The sequence below is a fragment of the Dermacentor andersoni genome, chromosome 11, assembly GCF_023375885.2.
Source record: "Dermacentor andersoni chromosome 11, qqDerAnde1_hic_scaffold, whole genome shotgun sequence".
NCBI classification, from domain to species: Eukaryota; Metazoa; Arthropoda; class Arachnida; order Ixodida; family Ixodidae; genus Dermacentor; species Dermacentor andersoni.
Genome location: NC_092824.1, coordinates 18,790,525 through 18,815,949, shown reverse-complemented (window position 1 = coordinate 18,815,949; position 25,425 = coordinate 18,790,525). Strand labels below are relative to the sequence as shown.

The 25,425-nt window shown below is 49.5% G+C and overlaps 1 protein-coding gene across 1 annotated transcript in view; it reads right to left on the bottom strand.

Annotated features, from left to right (window-relative positions):
- Positions 1 to 2,002: 2,002 nt before the first annotated feature.
- LOC126517548 (beta-1,3-galactosyltransferase 5-like) overlaps positions 2,003 to 25,425 on the bottom strand; it is a 50,774-nt gene continuing 27,351 nt past the window's right edge. The window contains exon 2 of the mRNA XM_050167292.3: positions 2,003 to 3,997. Coding sequence (XP_050023249.1) covers positions 2,820 to 3,965 — 1,146 coding nt within the window. The 5' untranslated portion in view covers positions 3,966 to 3,997 and the 3' untranslated portion in view covers positions 2,003 to 2,819. The remainder of the gene's footprint in view (positions 3,998 to 25,425) is intronic.

Genomic DNA, 25,425 nt, shown 5'->3' with positions numbered 1-25,425 from the left:
CAGACGATGAGCAGACGACGCTGCGCGAATGAGCACATATATAATAGGGGCACTCGGTCTTCAATTGGCTATGAATTCGTGTAGCTTCCACAGTGCTGCAACCAGCTTTTAAGATGGAGTATATTAATGCTTGTATGAAACTCTATGCTTGCACAACTCTTTGTGATACTCTCATGGTTCCTGCAGCGCGTGCTGGCTTCAGCTTTCTCGATCACCTAGTTTGCTTTAGTACTCATCATAAGCCCTTTTCATGACCACTGCAGGACGAAAGTTTCTCCCAGGGCGATCTCCAATTACCTCTGTGTTGCGTCACCTGGATCCATATTATGCGGCGAATTTACTAGTTTCTTCAGACCATCTGACCCTTCGCCGTTTCCGACTGCGCATCTTTTCTCTTGGCACCGAATCTGTAACTCTAACAGAACACAGGTTGCCTGCCCTACGCATAGCATAGTCTGCTCACTTCATAGATTTCGTCTTAATATCTTAATGTTTCAGAAATCTATGCGTCCTAACTATTTTTTTATCAGCAAGACCTCTTTGAAATAAGGCGTCACCGTGTCTGAGCGCTGTATCTGTATCCACACAGATATACAAAGAGGATGAAATACCTACCTCTGATTGATTGAAAACAGGAAGGAAGACATGAGACAGCAGAGCGACAACTTCATGTGAGAAGTGTATGAAAGCTTGAAAACTAGAGGCGCCTCAGCAAGGAATCGGGCACTGCGCGCCTTATCTTGAAAACCATGGAGCGATTCCACAATCTTTTCCTCGTTATCGCCATACGCTACACTACGTTGATTTCGGAGAGTTGTTTCATCTTGGTGACAGCATTCATAACAGCACAATGAATAACGATAGAAAGAAACGCATACCAAGCGCCCGTTCTTTCCTATGTGTCTTTCCATCCTGAACGAGGAGAAGGGAAACAGAGGGGTTGTAGTTTTGTTAATCACGACCACATAAAGTAGGCAATGAAGCCAAGAAACGCACATGGGTCATTAGTTGTGGTTGACATTGAAATGTGGAAAATAATTAAAAAGAAGGGGGAAATGAAAGTGGACGAAACGACAACTCGTCGCCGGAGAGGGCGAGAGGGAGTGTAGTGAACCCACAACCTTGGCATTACGCGTCCTTTTCGTCTTTGCGCATCCGGGCGCGCTAGTCCTTTGCACTATTTTAAAAGCGATATGCTCTTTCAACCAGTCTCCAACCAAGCTGTCACCAGCAATCACTTTGGTACGTTGTAGTTCTTAAAAAATTCACCGACGATTGCGATACTCGCTAATGTCAAATTTTAGCGCAGCTCTATACGTGCTTTCATTTCGGGTGTCAACATTTTTTTTATTATGGTTATGTAGGTACACGGTTTATATTAGGAAGGGAACACTCTAAGTAACGTGGCTGGCGCGGACGCTCTGTCTCGTGAGGTACATCGCAAACGAAGCGAAGTGCGGCGCGGCTGCCTCGCTTATCGGGAGATCGCGAGAGGCAGCGCATGGGTGACACGTGAGCGCGATTCACAGCAGCCACCACAGACAGACCTCCGCTGATGTAGCGCTTTGTTTCCATATAGGGTGGACGCGCTCGCCGCATGTCTTATTGATGGCGTCATTAGCGAACAGATGACGGCGCACTACTCTGGCGCCATCTCGTAGCGGTCATCGCCGCAGATCCCGATTTGCGCGGCAATACACTTTTCTTCTCACGCTTTTTTATACCCTCCTCATCCACTTTCCACCTCATGTGAAATGCAGGAAGAGGGTACTTTTCTCCTCGCCCTCTCTTAGCCATCGCCTTCTTTCATCCACCGCTTTGCTCGTTCGCTCGGTTACCCCGAGAGACTCCAGCGAGGGACTCCAAGGAACGCCGATGCTCAACGAAGGAACAGGCGCCCAAGAGCAGAGTTCTGAAATGAACCGTTTTCACTTACCTTCTAACAGAGAAAGTTCCATTAATGGTTGAATCAAAGATCGAGCCTTCGGTGTATTAATTCCAAATGCGGCACTTTGCTGCCTGTTGAGTGGTCGCAAAATGATTCATTTATTGCCTGAATGACTGGTGAGAAAACTATAGCGCTGCAGGGTGTCCAAAATATTAATAGCCTTATTACGCTTCTCTTCTTCAACCGGCCGTTTCCTCCAGCGACTGAAGCAATTTCTTTTATCACTGATTTGCTCCGTCCCTATCTTCAAGAGATTATCATCACAACAGTTCGAGAGAGCCGGAAAACTTTCGTTAACGCTCTGACTCGAGCTGCCTGAAAATATTCTTACATCGTCACCACATTGCTTCTCTGCAAGGGTCCAAAGATTCACTGTCATCGACGGCTAGTGGTACAAACAAACTTGTTCAAGTGCCTATTCAAGGTTTCCTTTTTTGCAACCTAAGCAGCGACATCCAGCGCTTCGAGCAACACGTCGAAAACATAAAAAGAGCGCATTCATGAGCTTACGCGCCACGATTTGGACAAAAGTCTGTCTTTGTATTCTTCCCGGCCACATTTGTGCTGTGAGGTCGAACCGCTGTTCCACACTTAAGAAAACTTTTTTTTTGTCAGTTTTCACAGACGTTGTCATCGAGTTTTCTTCTCCATCGAGTCTGTCGGCAAGTACATCCACAGCGATTACTGCCTGTAATGGAATGTTGGCATCTAAAAGTAGTCTAAAGCTATATATAAACATGGTAAATTTTTATCGCACGCTGCAACATTTACTTTCACAACGATCAATGCAAATATCCTGCCTGCAGCTCCGTACCACGTTCTCTTTCACGAGTGTCCCTACATTTTGTGGGTTTCAGTCATGGTTGCTTGATTAAACAATCCCTGTCCGCACCTCGGAGTTCGTCTTCGCCGCCGTGCCGTTTCCGCTATCACTGCTGACGGGCGCACCGTCATCGCACGTCCGCCTCTCGGCGCCGGCAAATAGCGCTCGCCACGTGTGCTTCAAGTAGAGCGGCGTGTACCCGTGGCTAGTCAGCACCCTGGGTCTGGTGCACGGCGTGAAGAGCTTCCTGTAGTTGAGGAACCCGTCGTCGTGCAGGCGGCGGACGCCCATCTTCTCGGCCACAATGCCGGTGAGAAAGACGTCCTCCAGGTACAGGTAAGGCACGCCCAAACTACCGCGCGCCAGGAGCGGGACGCTGTCCCCGGACAGGAGGTACGCCGGTCCGGCCAGGAAGTCAGGGTACGACGAATTCCGGTACGCCCTGGCGGACACGTACCACTTGCTCCGGGGGTTCCTCTGCGGCGTCCACTTCTGCGCGAGCAGACCCCACAGCGTCCGCCTGACCCCCCGCAGCGTCCGAACGCGCACCGCGAGGTCCCACACGTTCAGCAACATGTCGTCGTCGATCTTGAGCACAAGGCTGACGTTCGAGCAGTAGGCGCTCGCCCAGCGGACCATGGTGATCGACTTCAGCGTCAGGTTTCGGTAAGAGTCGACGAAGTCCGCCTGAACGATGTCCCCGTACTGGGAGTCCTCGTACACGATGTTCCTCTGGAAAGGCTTCAGTTTCGGTGTGCCCACGAGAAAGATGACCTTGTAGCCGCGCCGGCGAGCCGCTTCGCCCCAGGTACTGCGGATGGCATTGCGCTGCGCGAAGTTGATGGAGCTCGTGATGACCACGATGAGAACGGCGGCAGCCGCTGAATCGGAGCACAAATGTGGCTTGTTCAGGATGTAAGGGAAAGCGTAGGTGTAAGAGCCTTCGTCGGCTCGAGGAAAGTGCGTCGACAAACTGCGCTTGGCCGACAATACGGAACTGTTTCTGGTCGGAGGTCGTCCATTTCCAGTGGGCGCGGCGACCAGAAACTCGTAGGTCAGGGCCTCTGCAACACCGACGTCCACGTGACGGCCAACGTGGGGGACGTGCAGGTACCACACAAAGACGACGTAGACGCCGATGCAGGTTGTGACGCACAGAAGCAGCCTCCGTGAGAACTTGCAGGGAGTGGTCATCACAGGCCACTAGCAGCAGCATCAGGAAGGACCTGCGAAACGAATGCAAGCAGAAAATGTTGTCGCTATGTCCTCAGAGACACCGTTTGGTAAGTTTTCAAGACAGTGTTCTGACTGCCCTTCATTGTCGGTCGGTATTTTTACGTTCACCACATCCGAGTATTATCTTGAACACAAAAACAAAACTAAGACACTCGTTCTTGTCACCTGGAGAACAGTTCCTTTACGTCAAGTTCCTGTTTTACCCCAATACATCCGGGTCAAAGAAATACTTGTGACCAATGCTGATCGCCGCAGCACATCGTCGTAATACTGTACAAAAACATTGTCAAGTTTACCGCTAGCGAGTCTAAGAAACACCCAAATGCGCCCTAGCTTTGCACTATCGAATGATCTATTACCGCAATAGTAGTATATTGCTCTCTAAGCATTTTGTTTCCTGCGGCGGTGCATTTGACTACGTGAAAACGTCGCTATTTAGTTATTTTTTTGGTGGAACAGGAAACTAATAAACCCTTTAATTCCGTTCGTATTCCCGACCTCCTATTGCAAGGATGAAAATAAAGCTACTACTCATTCTTTGTGCCGTGAAGCAGGTCAGCCCAAGCGTCTAGTCGAAACCCAACTCTATAGAGCCATGTTTTCTACCATTTGCATCTACCGCATTCACTTCAATCTCGGCCAGTCTCGATTATAGGCCGAGCCTTGAAATTTGGAAGCTCAGGGGAAAACTTTTTCCGCAAGGCTAATCTTAGCGGCAATAACCTGAACTTTATTGCGGTTTCTTAACATGTTCAAGCAGACAGAGGTGTGAACCAAGCAACGCCTCGAATATTTGCGACATCCCTCGCCTTCGCCTCTACAGGTTATCCCAGCTAACGTTAGCCAAGCTGTTCAACGAAAAGAAAAATATTTTAAAAACACGATAGAAGATACGTTTTTAAGACCTACGGCGTTTGGTATTCGGACCCCGGACGACCAAACACCGTATGTTTCACAGTTGTATCTGGCTGGGTGATTTTTCTTTTCATCTTTATTTTCCCCGAATGACTTGACTAACGTTAGATGAGACACGGTATAATCTCCGTCACTATGAACATGTCTGTTTCTCTTTGTGTCCCGATAAAACCTGCCACATCTTTTTCCAATTCGTGGTGTCGCCCTTCCGCAGTACGATGGAAGCCATCAGCTTCGCAACACAGTTGAACAGTTCGTTGCATTTTTACCGTATTGTGGCAACGAGGTGACATTTAGAGAGCTTTAAGTTAGGGGACGCAAGTGGCATCAAAGCGTTGGGGGACGCAAAATCCATCGTGGGCCCTTCGCGCTCTTTTGTGCTTTTATAGTTACCGTCTTCCGCGGCGCTCGGTTTGGAACCTGCCGAATAAAAGCATCCTTTCAGCATCTGTCTTACTGAGGAGTCGGAGGACTGAGGAGCCGGAGGTGCTCCTCAGTCCTACCCTCCTCCTCCCGCCCTCTTCCCCCTCTGGAGCTCCATTCGGGCCGCCGTTACCCGCGGTCATGTCAGCGGGCGGCGTTGACTCAGCATGGTACCGCCAATGGCGCCACGCCGCCCGCGCGAGCCTCGCAATGTTTCATGGATGGGAGACTAGAGCGATGGGACCAAGAAGCACGGGGAAAAAAAAATACGCATACAGTCTTCGCTTCGTCGTGCCGGCGCTCCACTTTCTCAGTGATTTAATGCGAGCTAGCCCAAGTAACCATCATTATAATAACATGATCAATAGAACAGTGCGTCTGTGCCCGTGTACTGGTGGCCCTTCTTTGTTTGCTTACGGTCCCGCCTGCCACACCGACGGCAATTCGGCATTCACCGTGCGATCACTCAGGTGCAATAACCCGTCGCTGGGCATTTCGTATTCCATGCGGGGCTATGCCGGTATGGAGCCGGCGTTGCGTGGACTGATGTCGTTGTGTTTGTGTTCTCACGACGCAGCGATTATTTAGTTTTTATGTTCCCTCGCGCGCGTCAAAGTGAAGCCGCTGGCAGGGTTTTATTTCATTTTATGTAGTGCCGAATCCACTCCACGTCCAGCTACACTTTTTTTCTTTCTTCTGCTTTTTTCCCTCACTTCCTTCGCAACTGCGTCGCGAATCACGGTGTACCCCCTTTCTTTTTATCGACAGTCCGCAAAACTAGTGGTGTCCACAGCAACGTCTCAACGCTACAGACCATTGCGTCACCAACGTTCGGCTTGTACAAACAGTTCCCCGAACGTCGGAAATCGGCCGAAAAATAAAAACAAAACTAAAAAAAAAGCTATGGCAGGTCCGTCAAACTCATTTGTGCGTACGTTAAGTGAAGCTCACTTGAGCCCTTTCAATTCAACTATACGCAAAATGAATATGGCAAATCAGTTCGGCGGAAACCTGCAACACGGAGAAAGATTCAGGGAAAATTGCCATTTAACCGACAGTATACATACATACATACATACATACATACATACATACATACATACATACATACATACATACATACATACATACATACATACATACATACATGCATACATGCATGCATACATACATACATACATACATACATACATACATACATACATACATACATACATACATAAATACATACATACATACATACATACATACATACATACATACATACATACATACATACATACATACATACATACATACATACATACATACATACATATACATACATACATACATGTCATTGTACAGCACGCAGCTACGAAAATTTAGCAGAACCTCCCTGAACGGGAACTGTCCAACACATGCGTAGCATTATATGGCGGTCAGCGTTTTGCTAGTGTAGTATGCGCTATTTATTTATGTACACGTGAGAGGTACGAGTAAAGATGCAAATATTTACACTGCCGTACATGCACTCGCCGCCCCACACCAACTGTCATATGAACATTCCCGTTCAGGGAGGTTCCGCGTAATGTCATTGCGCGGTGCCCGGCGCGGCATAACGAACGTGTTAATGCCGTAACAAGCCGAAGAGCGTGGACGGTTGCGCGTACATGTGTAATTAATGCGCGAGGGGCGCATCCTGTCGTTCTCGGACCCCTTTAGTAATTTTGCATCCTCCCTGGTCACGTGTTTGTCAGGTCGTACCATACTGGTCGTTATACCCGTTTAGTATAGGCTTAAGCATTTGTGGCCTACAGGTTCAACGCCTCCTTTCTACGTATGGCGTATGGGGAACGGCGAAAGCGGGCAGCCTCGTAGGATGTTTCGCGCCGGCAAACCTACTGTCATCGCAGACGATAGGTCGTTTGTCCCTGCGCTTGGGATGGCAGCTATCAACCGCGCACACAATGGACATGACTACACGTTCTCGTCCTTTATGGGGAAAGGGTGTTTTTTCACTTCACATGGAATTTTTCTGACCAGCTCGCCAGAGAATGCTACGCACGGAAAAAGCTCGTGGGGTGAACCAAAGGCTTATCTTTTGTAGCTTCACGAAGATGAGTAAATAACCATACCGTGGCATTTTTTAAATAATTTCCCTACTGGGTGTCCAATGTCATTTTTACCTTTCGCCTCAAGGTCTGGCAGTATTAACATCTCACAAGCGCGGTAACGTAACATTTTCGACAAGCCAAATTTCTTACGTGAAAATTTTGTATGAAGCGCTACAACCCTATTGCAAAGCCAACAGCATAGTTTTCGATAAGCTCGAAATAGTTCGCAGTTGTGGTTCGTTAACGTACCAATTGATAAAAATAAATTACCATACTAAGTAATCTTGTTCAATTTATTTATACGAATACACTTGCACGGCCAGAAACAAGCGTCTAGTTTTATTTTTCGTTGATGTGGAATAATTGGGCTTTCTTGGGTCAGTAAATTAATAAATTGACAAAATGAAGAAAATCTCGTGGGTACTGAAAACAACGCTTGGTAAGCTTCCTCTCTGTCCGTCTGCCCAGCCGCCTTCTCGGCCTTCCGTCCATTGACCAATGACTCAGTCTGGTCGTTCCATTAGTCTGCCATGAAGTCACACCGCGTCACCCACCTTTCTGTTCTTGTAGGCCTAATTTGCACACTTTGACAACACATACGATGTGATACCGTGACAAACATTCTCGTGCAGCACCCGCTGCGGTGAGTCAGTGGCGATCACGTTGTACTACTGAGCATTAGGTCATAGGTCTGACGCCGGACCTTGGTTACCTCATTCCGAGGGGAGCGGAATCCACAAAACGCTCGTGTACCTTGCTTATAAGGACTCACGTTCTGCTAGTTCGTCTTGAATTATAATCACGGAAGTATAGCGACCGCAAATTAATACACGGACGCAAAAGAACCAAGTAAGCAAGGGCGGAAGCTACCAGCTAGTAGCGCCCGTCATTGTCCACTTTGTTCTTTTGTGCCCGCGGATTAGTTTGCGCAGTACTACTACAAAGATGCACCACAATAAAGATGTACTACCCTCAATATGCACCCATAAAAAGCATCCTAAATACTATACCGTACTTAGGGTGTGCGTTAAAACACCGTATATGTGGTCCAAGTTAATACGGAGAGCCGTCCGCTAGGGCCTCTCTCATAATCCAATGTGCTGTTTGTTTTTACATTTAACGTTTAAACGTTTAAATTCACAATTTGATTTGCTGACACGAGCCTTAACCCTCGTTAGACGGCATGCAATTGGGGAGATGGAGTTACACACCGAACAGCTAGTGCTGTACAGGTATATAGAAAAATAACGGGTATGGAGACGGCACTAAACTGAAGCGAGCAATCATTGTTTAGTGAAAAGCTGCTCAAAGCACACAGCACGGAAAGCATAATTTTTAAAATGTTTTGTGCAACCTAGGAACCTCTCAGCGTTTGCACTAGCATGAGCGCCAATACATGATTCAAAACAGCGCAGTCTGCCGTTAATGGACGCAGGTTAAGCTAGTTACGTTTTTTTTTTGTTCTTGTTTTTTTTTTTTTGCTTTGTCCGCGTCTGGCGACTCCAGGTATTGGCCAGTAAATGGAAACGTGAGCCCGTAAACGATGGTTTCTGGAACTAACCGACTGACAAAAGATAAAATTACAAAATTCACCTACGATTACAAACCTTCCTAATAGGAAATCTGAGCGCAGCTCTATGCGTGTTTTCATTTCGCGATATACTGGCAGGCGCCGACAATGTTTCTCGTGCTACACGTTGCAAACGGAGCGATGCGTGGCACCACTTCCTCGCTAATATTGACACGTGTACTTATATTTAACGGGCAACCACGTTTAGCCACCTAACAAATGTTATCGCACAGCGCGGGACGCGTCTGCATGTATCCGAAGTTTCTGGAAAGTTATCGATGCTTCTATCCGCTGTCTGTTGTCGCCGAACCTTGTATTACCTGATTTCATCGCGTGACTCGAATGTTGTAAAACTTTGTGGAAGGCATGCGGGTCCCAACGATTAGTCTGGAACATTCGACGACTGTTGTATAAAAGCCGACGCGCTTGACCCGCTGATCAGATTTTCGACGATCGCCGAGCGTGTTCGCCACTATCGTTGTGCTATAAGTGTAGACTGTCTTGTGGGCACAGGTTCGCCCAATAAAAGTTAGTTTTGTCGTTCACAGTATTGCTACTGTGTTATTGAACGTCACCACCACGTGACATCTGGTGGAGGTGCTTTACGTTCATGTACCGGACGCCCCCGACAAGCCGTAATTCAAGCCCGGACCGCAAAGACAACACCAGCGCCGTCCCGGAACATCGAGCAAGCCGCCGCCTACAGCAGCTGCCCCCGGAACACGGAATTCTACCAGAGACGACGAAGAAGAGCATCAGAGAAGTTCGTCCAGAGACGACCAAGAAGACAGCCCCAATGGCAGCCGGAGCAGCCCCAGTAGTTCTGCAGCAGCCCAGGGAGCCACCGACGTTCCGCGGTTCCACATTTGAGGACCCAGAAAGCTGGCTGGAGACGTATGAGAGGGTCGCTAAGTTTAACAGTTGGGACAGCGGCGACAAGCTGCGGCATGTCTATTTCGCATTGGAAGACGCCGCCAGGACGTGGTTCGAGAATCGGGAAGCCACCTTAACGACGTGGGACCTGTTCCGAAGCGGCTTCTTGCACACGTTCACAAGTGTCGTGCGAAAAGAGCGAGCCCAAGCTCTACTAGAAACCAGAGTGCAGCTGCCAAACGAGACAATCGCGATCTTCACGGAGGAGATGGCCCGTCTTTTCCGGCACGCCGACCCGGAAATGTCGGAGGAGAAAAAAGTTCGCTTCCTGATGCGCGGCGTCAAGCAAGACCTTTTCGCCGGACTTATTCGTAACCCACCGAAGACTGTGGCTGCAGAGGCATCGATGATCGAGAAAACTCTGGAGATGCGCACACGGCAATTTAACCGCCAGGGGCACACGCCGCAGTATGCCATCCAAGGACTGGGTTCGGACGACCTTCAAGAGACCATCAGGGCCATTGTGCGCGAAGAACTGCGCAAGGTCCTGCCTTCGTCGCAGCCTCCAGTAGCTTCGATCGCTGACATCGTGAAAGATGAGGTTCAGCGATCGCTTGGGGTTCCTGAGGTGCAACCTCAATTACTGCAGCCCCAGCCAGAAGCGATGACCTACGCCGCCGTCGCAGGCCGTCAAGGTCCCCCTCCGCGACCACGCCAGGGCCCTGCAACGACGCAATTCCGTCGTCCGCCGCCGCCGCCGCCGCCAGCACGCCCACCCGTCGCCCAGCGCACCTACGCGAGGAAGACGGACATTTGGCGAGCCCCCGACCACCGTCCGCTCTGCTATCACTGCGGAGAAGCCCCATGTGTATCGCCGATGCCCATACCGGGAGATGGGACTGCGAGGTTTCGCCGTCAATGCTCCGCGCCCGCAGCGAGGAGAACTCCCTCGCGATATCGCCGACTACCTCGCCGCTACTCTGGAGCTCTCGACGACCGTCGCGTTCACCATCACCAGGCCGCTACCTGTCGCCGCAGCGCCGACCATACACTGGCCCAGCCCGGGGCCGGTCAGCGAGCCCGTATCCGGAAAACTAAAAGCAGCAACCGATGGAGGTGCGGTTGCTGTTCGCCGAACTGACGAAGATCCTCCGCCGCCGACAAAGACTACGAAGAAACCATCTCGACGACCTAATGACGACACGCCGCCGTCCCGACGAAGTCAGGAAGCCAAGACTACACCGACAAAAGACGACTTGACGACGCGACGTTCCAGCTTCAGTTCAACACGACGCAGCCGTGATCCGACGCCGAGACCTAACTGCAACGCAAGACAAAGAACCACCGACCTCGACGTGCTTCTCGACGGCCACGCAGTCACCGCCTTAGTAGACACCGGAGCCGATTACTCCGTCATGAGTGGACCCATCGCCGCCCAGTTGAGGAAAGTTAAGACTGCATGGGGAGGCCCTCAAATTCGGACCGCTGGAGGACACCTGATTACGCCGACTGGGATCTGCACGGCAAAAATTACCGTTCATGACCGGACTTACCCTGCCACCTTCGTTGTCCTCCAACAGTGTTCACGAGATGTCATTCTCGGCATGGACTTCCTGAATCAACATGGCGCAGTCATCGACCTGAAGTCGAAATCGATAACGCTGTCACAAGATCAAGCGATACCGCCGGAGAGCTGTCGTAGTCACCACGCCTTGAGTGTGCTCGAAGATCAAGTGAGCATCCCGCCGCGCGCCAGCATTATTATTTCCGTCGGCACTGAAACACCCGCTGACGTAGAAGGCGTTATCGAGGGCGACCAACATCTACTGCTAGACCGTGAAATTTGCGTCGCAAGAGGGATCGCTCGACTCCACGGAGGGCAAGTGGGAGTTATGCTAACCAACTTCAGCCAAGAGTTCAAGCACATCAACAAGGGCACGACAATCGCATACATCGAGGTAATTGTGGAAACCAGCAATGCCCTTGTCCTCTCGGATTCAGCCGCATCTACCCCGATGAGCATTGTCCCCGAACCAGACTTCGACGTGAATCCAAGTCTTCCTATGAGTAAGCAGGAACAGATCAGAAGTCTTCTCCGACGATACAAAGACTGCTTTTCGACGTCATCGAGGATTCGACAAACACCAGTTGCAAAGCATCGCATAATAACCGAAGAGAGCGCTCGACCACTCCGCCAGAGCCCTTACCGAGTTTCGACGCGAGAACGTGAAGCTATTAGGCAACAAGTCGACGAAATGCTGCGCGACGACATCATCCAGCCGTCGAAAAGCCCGTGGGCATCTCCTGTAGTCCTCGTAAAGAAAAAGGACGGAACCCTACGCTTCTGCGCCGATTATCGTCGACTGAACAAGATCACGAAGAAGGATGTGTACCCCCTTCCACGGATAGACGACGCATTGGATCGGCTCTGCAACGCTAAATACTTCTCGTCGATGGACCTCAACTCTGGCTACTGGCAAATAGAGGTCGACGAGAGAGATCGCGAAAAGACTGCCTTCATCACGCCAGACGGCCTCTACGAGTTCAAGGTCATGCCATTCGGACTGTGCTCGGCGCCTGCAACGTTTCAGCGCGTCATGAACACGGTGTTAGCCGGACTGAAGTGGCAGACGTGCCTTGTTTACCTGGATGACGTCGTTGTCTTCGCCGGAAATTTCGACGATCACCTTAGGCGGCTTGCGACAGTGTTAGAAGCCATTAAGTCATCAGGGTTCACTCTGAAGCCGGAAAAGTGCCGCTTCGCTTACGATGAGCTTTTGTTCCTAGGCCACGTGATCAGCAAATCAGGAGTACGCCCCGACCCACGGAAGACAGCTGCCATCGCAAAGTTCCCGCAGCCAACCGACAAGAAGGCAGTGCGCAGATTCCTTGGCATGTGTGCCTACTATAGGCGCTTTGTCAAGGACTTATCACGCATCGCGGAGCCGCTAACACGTCTAACCAAATGTGATGTCGCCTTCAAGTGGGAAACGCCGCAGGCCAAGGCATTTCAAGAACTCAAACGACGCATGCAGTCGCCGCCGGTGCTTGCACACTTCGACGAGGACGCCGATACCGAAATCCACACTGACGCCAGTTGCCTAGGCCTTGGTGCCGTCCTAGTCCAGAGGAAAGAAGGACTTGAAAGGGTGATATCGTATGCTAGCCGGTCGCTGTCAAAAGCGGAAAGCAACTATTCTACGACTGAAAAGGAATGCCTCCCCATCATTTGGGCTATAGCTAAATTCCGCCCTTACCTCTATGGCAGGCCATTCAAAGTCGTCAGTGACCATCACGCATTGTGTTGGCTAGCTAACTTAAAGGACCCTTCAGGACGGCTGGCGCGGTGGAGCCTCAGACTACAAGAATATGACGTCACGGTAATATACAAGTCCGGAAGAAAACACTCCGACGCCGACTGCTTATCGCGCGCCCCCATCGATACCCCGCCGCAAGACGACGAGGACGACGACGCCTTCCTTGGGATAATAAGCGCGGAAGACTTCACTAAACAGCAACGAGCAGACCCGGAGCTAAAAGGCCTCGTCGAGTATTTGGAAGGGAACACCGACGTTGTCCCTAGGGCATTTAAGCGCGGGTTGTCGTCGTTCACGCTACAAAACAACCTGCTCGTGAAGAACTTCTCACCAGTCCGCGCCAGCTACCTTCTTGTTGTACCGTCAGCGCTGCGTCCAGAAATACTGCACGCCCTACACGACGATCCAACCGCTGGGCACCTCGGATTCTCCCGGACGCTGTCGAGAATACAGGAAAGGTATTACTGGCCGCGTCTGACCGCCGAAGTCGCCCGTTACGTCAAGACATGCCGAGACTGTCAACGACGCAAGACACCATTGACAAGGCCAGCAGGATTACTACAGCCGATCGAACCTCCTCGCCGACCATTCCAGCAGATTGGCATGGATTTGTTGGGGCCGTTTCCGATATCAACATCCGGGAATAAGTGGATCGTCGTGGCGACGGACTATCTCACCCGCTTTGCTGAAACTAAAGCTCTACCAAAAGGCAGCGCAGCCGAAGTGGCGAAATTTTTCGTCGAGAACATCCTGCTGCGACATGGTGCCCCAGAAGTCCTCATCACCGACAGAGGAACGGCTTTTACAGCAGAGCTCACCCAAGCCATTCTGCAGTACAGCCAGACAAGCCACAGGAGGACAACTGCCTACCATCCGCAGACGAATGGTCTCACGGAGCGCCTGAACAAGACCCTCGCCGACATGCTAGCAATGTACGTCGACGTCGAACACAAGACGTGGGACGCGGTCCTGCCGTACGTAACCTTTGCGTACAACACGGCGGTGCAAGAAACAACACAGATCACGCCGTTTAAGCTGGTTTACGGCAGGAACCCGACGACGACGCTTGACGCCATGCTGCCGCACGTAACTGACGAAGAGAATGTTGACGTCGCTAGCTACCTCCAGCGCGCCGAAGAAGCCCGACAGCTCGCCCGCCTGCGAATCAAGAGCCAGCAGAGGACCGACAGCCGACACTACAACCTCCGACGACGCTTCGTCGAGTACCAGCCCGGTGACCGTGTTTGGGTTTGGACCCCTATACGACGACGAGGACTGAGCGAGAAGCTTTTGCGTCGCTATTTCGGACCGTACAAGATCATCCGACGTATTGGCGCACTGGACTATGAGGTCGTGCCAGACGGAATGTCGCATTCACAGCGGCGCCGCACACGATCTGAAGTGGTCAACGTGGTGCGTCTGAAACCCTTTTACGGACGCTGACGAACTTCCTTATTTTTGTTTTCTTTGCTACGGGTGTTTTTCTTTATTGCTTTCATTTGTATGCAGCATCGGGTCGATGCTTTTTTTTCAAGAGGGGGGTATTGACACGTGTACTTATATTTAACGGGCAACCACGTTTCGCCACCTAACAAATGTTGTCGCACAGCGCGGGACGCGTCTGCATGTATCCGAAGTTTCTGGAAAGTTATCGATGCTTCTATCCGCTGTTTGTTGTCGCCGAACCTTGTATTATCTGATTTCATCGCGTGACTCGAATGTTGTAGAACTTTGTGGAAGGCATGCGGGTCCCAACGATTAGTCTGGAACATTCGACGACTGTTGTATAAAAGCCGACGCGCTTGACCCGCTGATCAGATTTTCGACGATCGCCGTGCGTGTTCGCCACTATCTTTGTGCTATAAGTGTAGCCTGTTTTGTGGGCGCAGGTTCGCCCAATAAAAGTTAGTTTTGTCGTTCACAGTATTGCTACTGTGTTATTGAACGTCACCACCACGTGACAATATGGAGAGCGCGAGAGCCAGCGCGCGGGTGACGCGTGGGCGCGATTCACTGCCACCGCAGCGAAACGATACGCGGTACTCTGGCGCAATCTTGTATAGCCTTTGTCGCCGCAATACGCTTTTCTTCTCACGCTTTCACCATAACCTCCTCCGCTTTCCGCCTCTAGATTCCGCTGCACCCTCCTCTGCGCTTTTCTCCTCGCGTCTTACATCCCACGCTGCGCTCTGCGTTCACTTCCATCTTTCGCTGTGCTCGCTCGCTCGGTTACGCCGAGCTACGACGGCAAAACGCGCCAACGCTCGCCGCAGGAACGGGCGCCTAAGGCCTAGACCACGCGTGCGCTTGCGGGCGAGCGCAAGCTCGCGTCCGCGCACCCACGCATGCGCAGACGGTGCGGCACAGTTTCTACGCGTCGAAACGCGGAGCGATCTCGATGAGCAGCTCCTTTCTGTTATCGCGCGCTTTGGCTGCTTCGCGTCGGCGCGCCTGGCTGCTACACTCAACTCTCATTTGAAGCAAATTTATATCATGCAAGAAAGTGCTTGTTGTTTCCTTTTTGTGCTGGTCAAACAGCTACAAAAATACAAGAATTATGCTGATATATAAGTATATTGAAACACTGTCAATAACAAAGTACGAAGTGGCGTCTGCCAAGGCGTCTATGAGTGAGCCCAGTGAGCGCTGGCCGTAGAGGAAGGAAAACGATAGGAGGGAGCATTACGTCAGGCAGCCAGCCTTGGCAAGCGAACGCTCTGTGAAGCCACAGTAGCGGCCCTACACGTCACCTCTCGCGTGGAGATCACGGAAGAAATTTGAGATTTTCCGAGACGTTGGGTAACCGGTAATTTTTATTCGGTGCGCGCTCGGCCAGCAGCTGCTAGCTGCTCAGATGGAGGCCTCCGTGGCTGCTCAGTTTCTCTGCCTGTATCTCGGGTCGCATTTTCCTCTGGATGCTCTTTTCGCTTCAGTCCTGAAAAGCATGTGTTCGGCACTTTGGGCGGGTTGTGAGAGGTTCACAATCAAACGTCAGCGCATTTAGGCTACAGGTTATATACTTCGGCCGAAGAAAACAGACCGTTGTGAGCAATAATAACCGATATGTATGCGTCACATTTTTGACCGAGGCTTTGCCCGTGTCTACTTTGCCCTGTTATGCGAGCTTTATTGATTTGCATTGTCGCTGGATCAGTGGCATCTTATGCATGAGAGTTTTCATGCATGCGATTGATCGCATTGCGGGAGCGGAGTCATCCTTGCAGGCCAAACGCGGTGCAGGTTATTGCCTCAGATGACGCTGACTCCCGCAAGAAACGGTGAGTTGCATTTGCTACGTACGTGCTATGCTGTTACCTCGTGAAACGCGGTGCGTTGTCAATTTATCTGCTCCCAAGAAAAGCAGCAGCAACGGCAAACAGCGCTTGCTCAAGCTTTCGGCGTTTGAGACCGACATACGGCCAGCTCATGTGGTCTCCGCTATGTTCCCAAACACTGGCCCTGCTTCGAGCACTGCGTACTGCGAACACGAACACGCGGTACGTCATCGGACGCACACAATCTTATTGCAAAAAAAAAAATATGGGTTTTCCGTGCCAGAACCACGATCTCGTTATGAGACACGCCGCTGTGAGACACGCCGATCCCCTCTTAATCGTACCGCTGCTTTCGTGACCTGACTAGTCGGAATAGTTGTGGTTGGCTACGCTGGTTACGCACATGCCATGTTATCATCCTTCGCCGCATCGACGCATGGGACAGCATACAAAACAAGTCAGGTTCCACTGACACGTGGAGCCACCCGACCGTTAAAAGAGGGCTCGGCACCATTCAGCGCCTGTTTGCTGCAATGTAGGTCGCGTCTTGTTTGAGATACTAAGTGGCGTCATGACCAATGGGGATTGGGACGACGGAAAGCTGAGCAACTTGGTTCATGCTACGGTGAGCCAGACGTGCAATCGGCCGCACTTCTGTCGGAAACGCTGAATTGGAGCGGTGCGAGAAAAAGAAAACGAGGTCCGTGCCTTGCTGCCCGATTTTAGAGGCTGCATGTGACCAGCGGAAGCCAGAAAAACGCCCAGGCGACACAGTTCCCAGCGCGACGACTTGAACCTCGCGCGGCTGTGTTCTTGCTCTTCTTTTGTTTTTTGTCTACAGCTTAGCGTTTGCGCGTTCTATATAGTAGTGCACTTGAACGCCCAAAACTTGTACACAAGAACGAGAAATACGCGGAACGTTGAGAGTAAAGCTTTGCGTTGCCTTTCACGTCCTTCTTCTAAGGGTTTTAAAGGCGAAACATTTCTTGGCGAGCATTTGCCATTTTGATGTATCTATCTGGCTATCTAGCCACCTACCTCTTGGAGCTCTCATGGTCATTTCGTTAACTTGGTATGTGCCACAATTGGCATTGTAGGACAAGAGTGTATGACGAACATAAATGATCGGCCATGACATAAATATCATGACATGTGTGTCATGTAGGTCACGAAACAGCCGCCTACGTCTTGGCGCTCTCATGGTCGTTTCGTTAACCTGGTTTGTACCACAATTGCCATAGTAGGACAAGAGTGTATGACGAGCATAAACGATAGGTCATGACATAAATATCATGACATGTGTAGGTCATGAAACAGCGGCCTGCGTCTTGGCGCTCTCGTGGTCATTTTGGGAACTTGGTAGGCTCCCCGCAAACTGCTTTGCACGACATCGATTCCCTTAGGCGTGAGATGTGCCCGCTTTTTTACTTTTTATACGCATACATTTTCATGCAATAAGAATTCAAACTTTTTGTATCCACTGACACACTCTGGTTTTGAGTGAGCATTGAAAATTAGCGAAATTTAAGGAACCCCTCAACAGGCCCCATAAAAAAAAATTCTTTATGCACTGAAAGCTTTTTAAAGTGTCATCTATAGGGAGTTGAATGCAGCTTTTTGAGTACAAGACGAGGACGAAGGAAAGGATGAGACACACGATCACAGGGAGCGTTTAACGCAAGGTATATTGGAAATGATTCCTCATTAGATGAGAAGACAGAAACTAATTTAGAATGTCGCGTTGCATTGCTGCCAGAGGCGATCTTCACCGCCAACGTAGACTCACTCTCCCTCCTCTTGGACTAGTGCCCGCAAGCGACGTCCTTTCCTGCCTTCTGCCACAGAGACCCGCCTCCTTTTGTGTTAATTATCTTCCTTTTCTTCCGCTCCACTGCGCACTAGCAAACTAACAGTTTTTGCGTCTTCCATTGGATTATTTATCACAGTGACGTGCCGTAATCGCTGACGTTCAAGGCAGTGCGTCTGACGTAGAAGCGTTTGTGTGTGAGCTTCGAGTGCAACTAGGTCTCAGTGCGCGGACGTTTTTGCAATTCTCTCTGGATAAAATGCTGCGCCGCGGTCGGAAATCCCGCACGCGACGTAGTGCTCTAGAGCAGCCCTTCCAGGAAGTGCAGTCTCCACGAGAGGAAGGGCGCACAGGCTTTCAGCTGGGCTTTTTCCGAGCCACGCAGCTGTTTCAGTTTTGTAGGCGCGACCGCCAGAGCCTGACCTGCACAACGTGCTTGTGCGTTTGCAGTGTCCAGGAGATTGCGGGGTGCCTTTCAACGCATTAGCGTCTTTGTGAATGATTACGCGTGCAACCGAACCCCGAGGTGCACAAACTTTTGGTAGACGCAATTTATACATAAAGCCAACGCATCCGCAGAATGTAGCGGTCGGAAAACTATAGCTCAGCCAGTAATTCGAGCGACGAAGACCTTAGTGGACAACGAAACTAATGACGCCGCAACAATTAATCATGCGCTACAATTACGCTAGGTTGGTTAAATAAGCGGGCTTGGCTACTCGTGCAAATAGTTCTCGTGGTCAAGTCTTTATGGACCCTCTACGTTTACACCGCGAAAGACATCGTAATGACTGACTAAAGTAATGTTCCTAAATACAGCCGTTCTGCATTCGCTCTTAGAAACGAGGAGTATTTTAGCAGTATATACACGTAAGGCCAAACGCGAAATACACGGAGTATCAATCTTTCTTGTCTTCTACGGTACCAACTAAGACCATACTCAAGAATTATCGAACAATCAACCTTCTTTCGGCATAAGAATAAAAACTGTTTTGACAGACTATCTCTACAGAGATAGTCTTCATTCATTCATTCATTCATTCATTCATTCATTCATTCGTTCGTTCGTTCGTTCGTTCGTTCATTTTCACAACATAGACATATTGTGAAAGAGACCAAGTATGAAAGTTGTTACGTGACGGGTTAACGGAATGCTTGATCCCGTTTTTTGTGCTCACCGCGACAAAACAACAATGCCGCTAAGAAACGCAAAAAAACACAAGGTAGACAGTATTCTAAAATATATACAACATTGAGTAATTCAGTGCATATAACACAAGCAAGCGAATATGTACCGAACGGTGAAAATTTCGGGAAGAAGGGTTACGCGAGAAACGTTTTCTAGTTAGATTTATTTGACGTAAAGTGCATCATCTATTAAAAAACAAAAATTCTAGCGGGTATCGAGCTGAAGGCATTGCAGTGACGGACTTGCGAACGCAATATTGTGATAAGTTGTCATAGCGATCACACGGTAGGCGGGCTTCCAAAAGCGCGAAAGCGCTTCATATTAGCGGAAAAGAAGAACTTATTAATATAAGTGATTTCCTCCATTGCTTGCTTCGGAGTGTAAGATTGGTTTCCTTGCACATGCCCTGATCTGATTGTTTACTCCCGCCCGGTTTGGCAATTATATTTTCGTCTTCGTTTTCCCAGCTAAATTTTAGTTCTTAATCCGTGGTTGTCGTCACTCCGGCACTGTGTGGGCCTGTTGCATTTTCATTAGCTGGGTTTAACGAAATGTTGGCACCGGCTTGTGGCCGGAGCTGCCTCATTTTCTTTTCTGCTTTCATAAATGTGCGCAAGATGATACAACTGTTACACGCAATGCTGAGAAAGCCTTCATTTACATAACTTCTAACGTTCACAAAAGAAGAACAAGTTCTCCTAGAAAAGAACAAGTTAGATGCCTCATCGAGGGCCATACGTTAGGAACCACTAAAGCAAGAATGTTCTCGATTCCATAAAAAAAGAAGTGCTTCCACAAATAACAAAAGTTTTCCCACATCAAAGAACAATAATGACAGTAGCTATAAATAAATGTTCGTTATTCCGCAATAATCCTTATTCCTCCAGAAATCTTATAGCCATGCATTCGCGATTTCCAAGCGATTTCTTTACCCGCCTCTTCCCCCCGATCCCAGCCCCACTCTGCATTTTCCGTGGCTGCTTCTTGGTCACTCGGTACCTTGGCCTGATTTTCCGGCTGACACAGCGAAGGATTTTCACTGACCGGGTAGTCACAGTGAGGGCAACTGGGTCCTGCGTAATCGCACAATATATCACGTGATGAAACCTGTGCAAATGACGTCGGCTCGTAGGTATATATTCAAGGTCACGCAGGCCTCTTTATCGAATAGGGCACAATATTCAGCGACTTCACAATCTCTTTCCTGCATTTGTGCTAATCTATTCTTGGGCCACAGGGTATTCTTGGTTAATTTCCCAGAATGGGTGCGGGCCGCGTAGACATAAGCGTTATGTAACTCTCAAATTTATTTACATATATGCCGCACTCCTCTGATTATGAAACTGTCGTCTATATTCTTTCCTCGACAAGCACGCATCATTATGAAATCACTACGTCGATATCTCACATTGTGCATCCATTCGAATGGATGTTTGCATTTCGGCACAACGTTTCAGTGCTGTATTGCATAAACACAAACGTTCCGTGAACTAAAGTTGCGACTGGTCGTTTTCATAACCGTAAACGTTAAATGAGGTTACAGATTTCCTTGCATAAAAGGCAAGATAGTCGTACGCATGCCATTTAGTTGTACCACATTAATCTACACGCTTCCCTGATAAGGTACTGAGCTGGGCAAATTAGAATTACGAATCTATGGTAGCTTCAAGCGTACAGATACACGAAACGAATAAAAAGGTCTAGAAACACTGTGGCTTTCTTCCTTTTTTTTATTGATGTTTTTCGGCCTTGGTAGTTCTCCGCTGAAAAGCATACTATGGCTTCGCATCACGGAGGCTTCACTTTACGGAGTTTCCAGCGTTTGCATCATATCCGCATACTTTTCTTTCCCCTAGTCACTTTGATCTCTGACCCGGAGCTTATTTAGTTGGATGCAACAAACCAGCCCAACTGACGCTAGCATCGACAAATGTTACCTGGTATCGTGTGCTGTGAACCGCATTGATTGCGCAGCATGCGCTTTGTTTGCGTCTGTCTCTCTTTCCATTTTTTTACCTTTCTAGCTTCCCCTCTCCCGCCCGCTAATTTGGGTTAGCAAACAAGATTTCTGCTTCTAGTTAACCTCCTTGCATTATCCTTCCATTCGTTTCTCTCTGTGTGTGCGTTTATCCCAGCCAGTAGTCAATATAGAGACCACCCGAAGCAGGCAGGATAGCTCACGTAACAGTCAGCCACTCCGACTATGCGTCGCTGACCGCTTCCGCCAAGCTTTCCGCACACGTACACCGCAACAGCTCGCTGAGCGGACACGCGCAGACTGCAAAAAGAAATGGCTGAAGTGACTGCGCGACACGGCGAAGGTCAATTCCTATGGCTGCACTGCCGGTTGGTCAATGGGCGCCGGCAGGTAGTGTCGAATGGGCGTCACGGCGAATTCGTCCCGGAAACGGTGCTGCATGAGCGGACGTGCTGTGTCCCTCGCTTGCGATGTGGAGGTAGCGACGCATTCCCGTGAAAAGATGGGATGTTTCACGCATTCAGGCTGCCCGCGATCGAGCAATAAAGGGGCGCGGAGCAACGTGAAATAGAGAAGAGAAAGAGCCGGTTGGTTGACTGGGTCACGGTGGTGCCGCACTAGGCCACGTGTGCGGCGCGCCATAGAATTCAACAGGAGGTCGAAAATGGGCGGCTGGCCGCAATTTCGTATATACTCGTGGATGCGAGATCCCTATTACCTCGGAAGCGCCGACGATACATCCTTAATCTCGTTCCACGTAATTTTTTTTCTAAGCAAGTGGAACATATTTGAAATAAAGAAGCACTTAACTAAGCCAAACGTATATGTGTACATAAAAAAAATAGATTCTAGGTGGGGTAACTGCAACGCCTACTCCACAGGAAACGTGTTTACTCTATTCGAGCGCTTTTCGCGATGATGGAGTAAGTGATAAGAGAGAAGCTGCGATAAGTTTTCTACAGCACGCGCAGATACACTCACATTTCAACTCCACGGTCCTCGGACAGAGAACCTTAGTTTGGAGTGAGACGACTGGAATAAATTGTTGGTTACTGTAATTACGCACATCGGACAAGGAAAACGTTCTATTAATTCTTGTATCTCAGCAAGAAAGTGTGTATCAGAAATAAAACAAGAACGTCGTAAGGCACATTTTTAAAATTGACGGCAGAACAAACACCGCGTGAACTCGATCCCCATGAATGACACCGATGCTGTGGCACGAACACGCGCTGAAATGTTACAATTTGTGCACCACCCGCTCCATATGGCTCAGAAACTGCGTAGAGGACTCTGAGAATAACTCGTACATACAGTCACCGTAAAATATTCCGTGCTAAGTGGAGCGAGGAATCATTAAAGCAAAACTCAGTTGTCCTCAGTTCTGACATTCCACTTCTTGCGGCCGTGGACTTAGTACTCTCACACATGGAAAGATTCACGTCCCTTGCGCACTAGTTTTATTTCACAATGGAAGCAAAGCGAAATTACCGTCCATGTGAGGAGCCTTCTTAGAGGGCGTAGGGCGATGAGCGAAAACCAAGAAAAACATGCGCGGAACTCGAGGCATCAAGGCATCGCTGCATACGCGGCAGCTCAGTGAAGCAAGATGTAATCCCATGATCGCGATTAAATGGCGAGTTGGGCTTGTTGGTTGACGTTCAGATCTGAAATTGCCGTCCATTCTACTTCCCTATCTGTGTCCCTGTCTTATGTGCGCTTCAATATAACTTCAATCATCACATGATCGATCCAGTTGGATGCTTCTGTTTGCTGCCTTTTCGAGATGCACCATATTGTCAAGTGGTAGTGACGTTAAAGAACAAAGTAGCAATACTGTGAAAGACAAAACTAGCTTTTATTGGGCGAACCTGTGCCCACAAAACAGACTACACTTGAAGCACAACGAGAGCGGCGAACACAGTCGGCGATCGTCCAAAATCTGATCAGCGGGTCAAGCGCATCGACTTTTATGCAGCAGCCGTCGAATGTTCCAGACTAATCGCTGGTACCCGCGTGTCTTCCACAAAATTCTACACCATTCGCGTCACGCGATGAAATCAGATTACACAAGATTCGGCGACAACAGACAGCGGGTAGAAGCATCGATAACATTCCAGAAGCCTCCTATACATGCAGGCGCGTCCTGCGCTGTGCGATAACATTTGTTAAGCGGTGAAACGTGGTCACCCGAGAAAGATCAACATGTACAATTGCCAATATTTTCACTACTCATCGATCTCTATACAAATTTGAGTATACTGTCATTCCGTTCCCGCAGAATCACGAGTCTCGTAGCACCGCAGTCTTCCTAGTTCCGAGGTTGGGTACACTCAGCACTCTGTATATTGCTGGCTATGTGGATGGAATGCGTGCACCACCTTTCTGACCTTTTCTGGCCTTATATGTATCTCCACGCATTTTCGAGAGGCGAGGGCCATCAACATACGATATGAAAGCCCCCTGCCTACCGCAGACAATGAGGCCTCGGCCACCCGTCCCTTCGCTGTCGGTGACTGTGCCACTACATGAGCAGACGAAATATTACACGCTGCTGCCACGTGCCTGGGAAGCGTCCAGAGGCACCGTCGAGCTCCTCTTAGTGCTCGAGCCCTATTTCACGAAGCCTTGAAGTGAAAGCGCAATCCTAAGCGATTTGCGAAGAGCCATGCGAGTCGTCTGGTACGGTGAGTCGTCTGCCACGAGTTGACGAGGCACTGGTGGTGGTGCTTCGTGGTGGAGCGCTACCATGGGCTTCCGTTTTCCCGCCAGCAGTAGCCACGCTTGCACATGGCGTCCTAACGCCGTTTTCTTTTGTAGATATTTTGCGCGTGTATATGTTAACTGCATAAATGTCCTTTCCCCCGCCTTTATTTTCGCACGAACTTCTAGTTCGCGCTACGAACTTAATGCAGCTTCGCCGCTGCTGCTTCTGAAAGAACGGTCAGTAAAACTTCGTTTCACAAGTTGCAAACGCACGGATGTCCAATTTCAAAGTATTGCACTTGTACGCATACATATGTGGAAGTGCTCATTGCAGGCTCCCTATGTATGTATGTCAGTACGATGGTTTGTCAAATGCCTTAAAGGGGCGCCTTCATGTATACCCGAAGGTATGTTACGCAGTCGGGGATGACCTTTCAGGCTGTTGACGTACATACAATGTACTGCGGAGCCCAGAATGGCCACTGCTGCGCACGTAGGCATAACGACATCCCTGCTCTTGTAATTTTTGAAATTAATTTCAGTTATTATTCTCTTTTACAAGCAGGGGAAGAACTGGTTCAATCAGTTGCGATAGAGTAATATCAGCATCATTTCTATTAATCTAACTAGCTCCAAGGGCTCTACTGCAGTTACTAACTACAACGGAGCTACAGCACTACTTCAGTCACGTCTCTTTTTTGCCGTAGAGCTAAATTACTAAATTAGAGTGCATATATACTCTAGAGGAGGCGGCAAAACATTTATTGAAAAAGGAAAGGGACAAGCAGGTGTCTTTCTGCTTGTGCGCGGAGGCGCCCTCAGTCCAGGTCTCCTGCGGCTCTTGCTGTCTCCCGGGCCCTCCACACCAGTTGCTTGCTGATCACGAGGGCCCGAGCTAGTCAGCACGGCCTCCCACTGCACGGGTGTGGGATTGGGTATTTGCGGGACTGCGTTTACGTTGGGGCACGCCCATGTGGTATGATATAGGGAGGCGTGGTGTGTATAGGAAGGCCTTTTCTTACAAAGGGGACATTTGTACGAGTATAGTGTACGGTGCATTGCGTGTAGTCTGCTTAAATTGGGGTATGTGCTGGTAGGTAATGGTCGCCATGCTACAGCGTCTTCGCGTGAGAAGGTCTTACGTGAAGGTGGGTATTCTCGTCTGTTCAATCTGTGATGTTGTAGTATGGCGTTGTATTGTAAAGGTACGGGCTTCACAAATGCGGCCGTATCCCTCTCTGGTGGCGCCCGGGAGGCATGAGGTCGGGC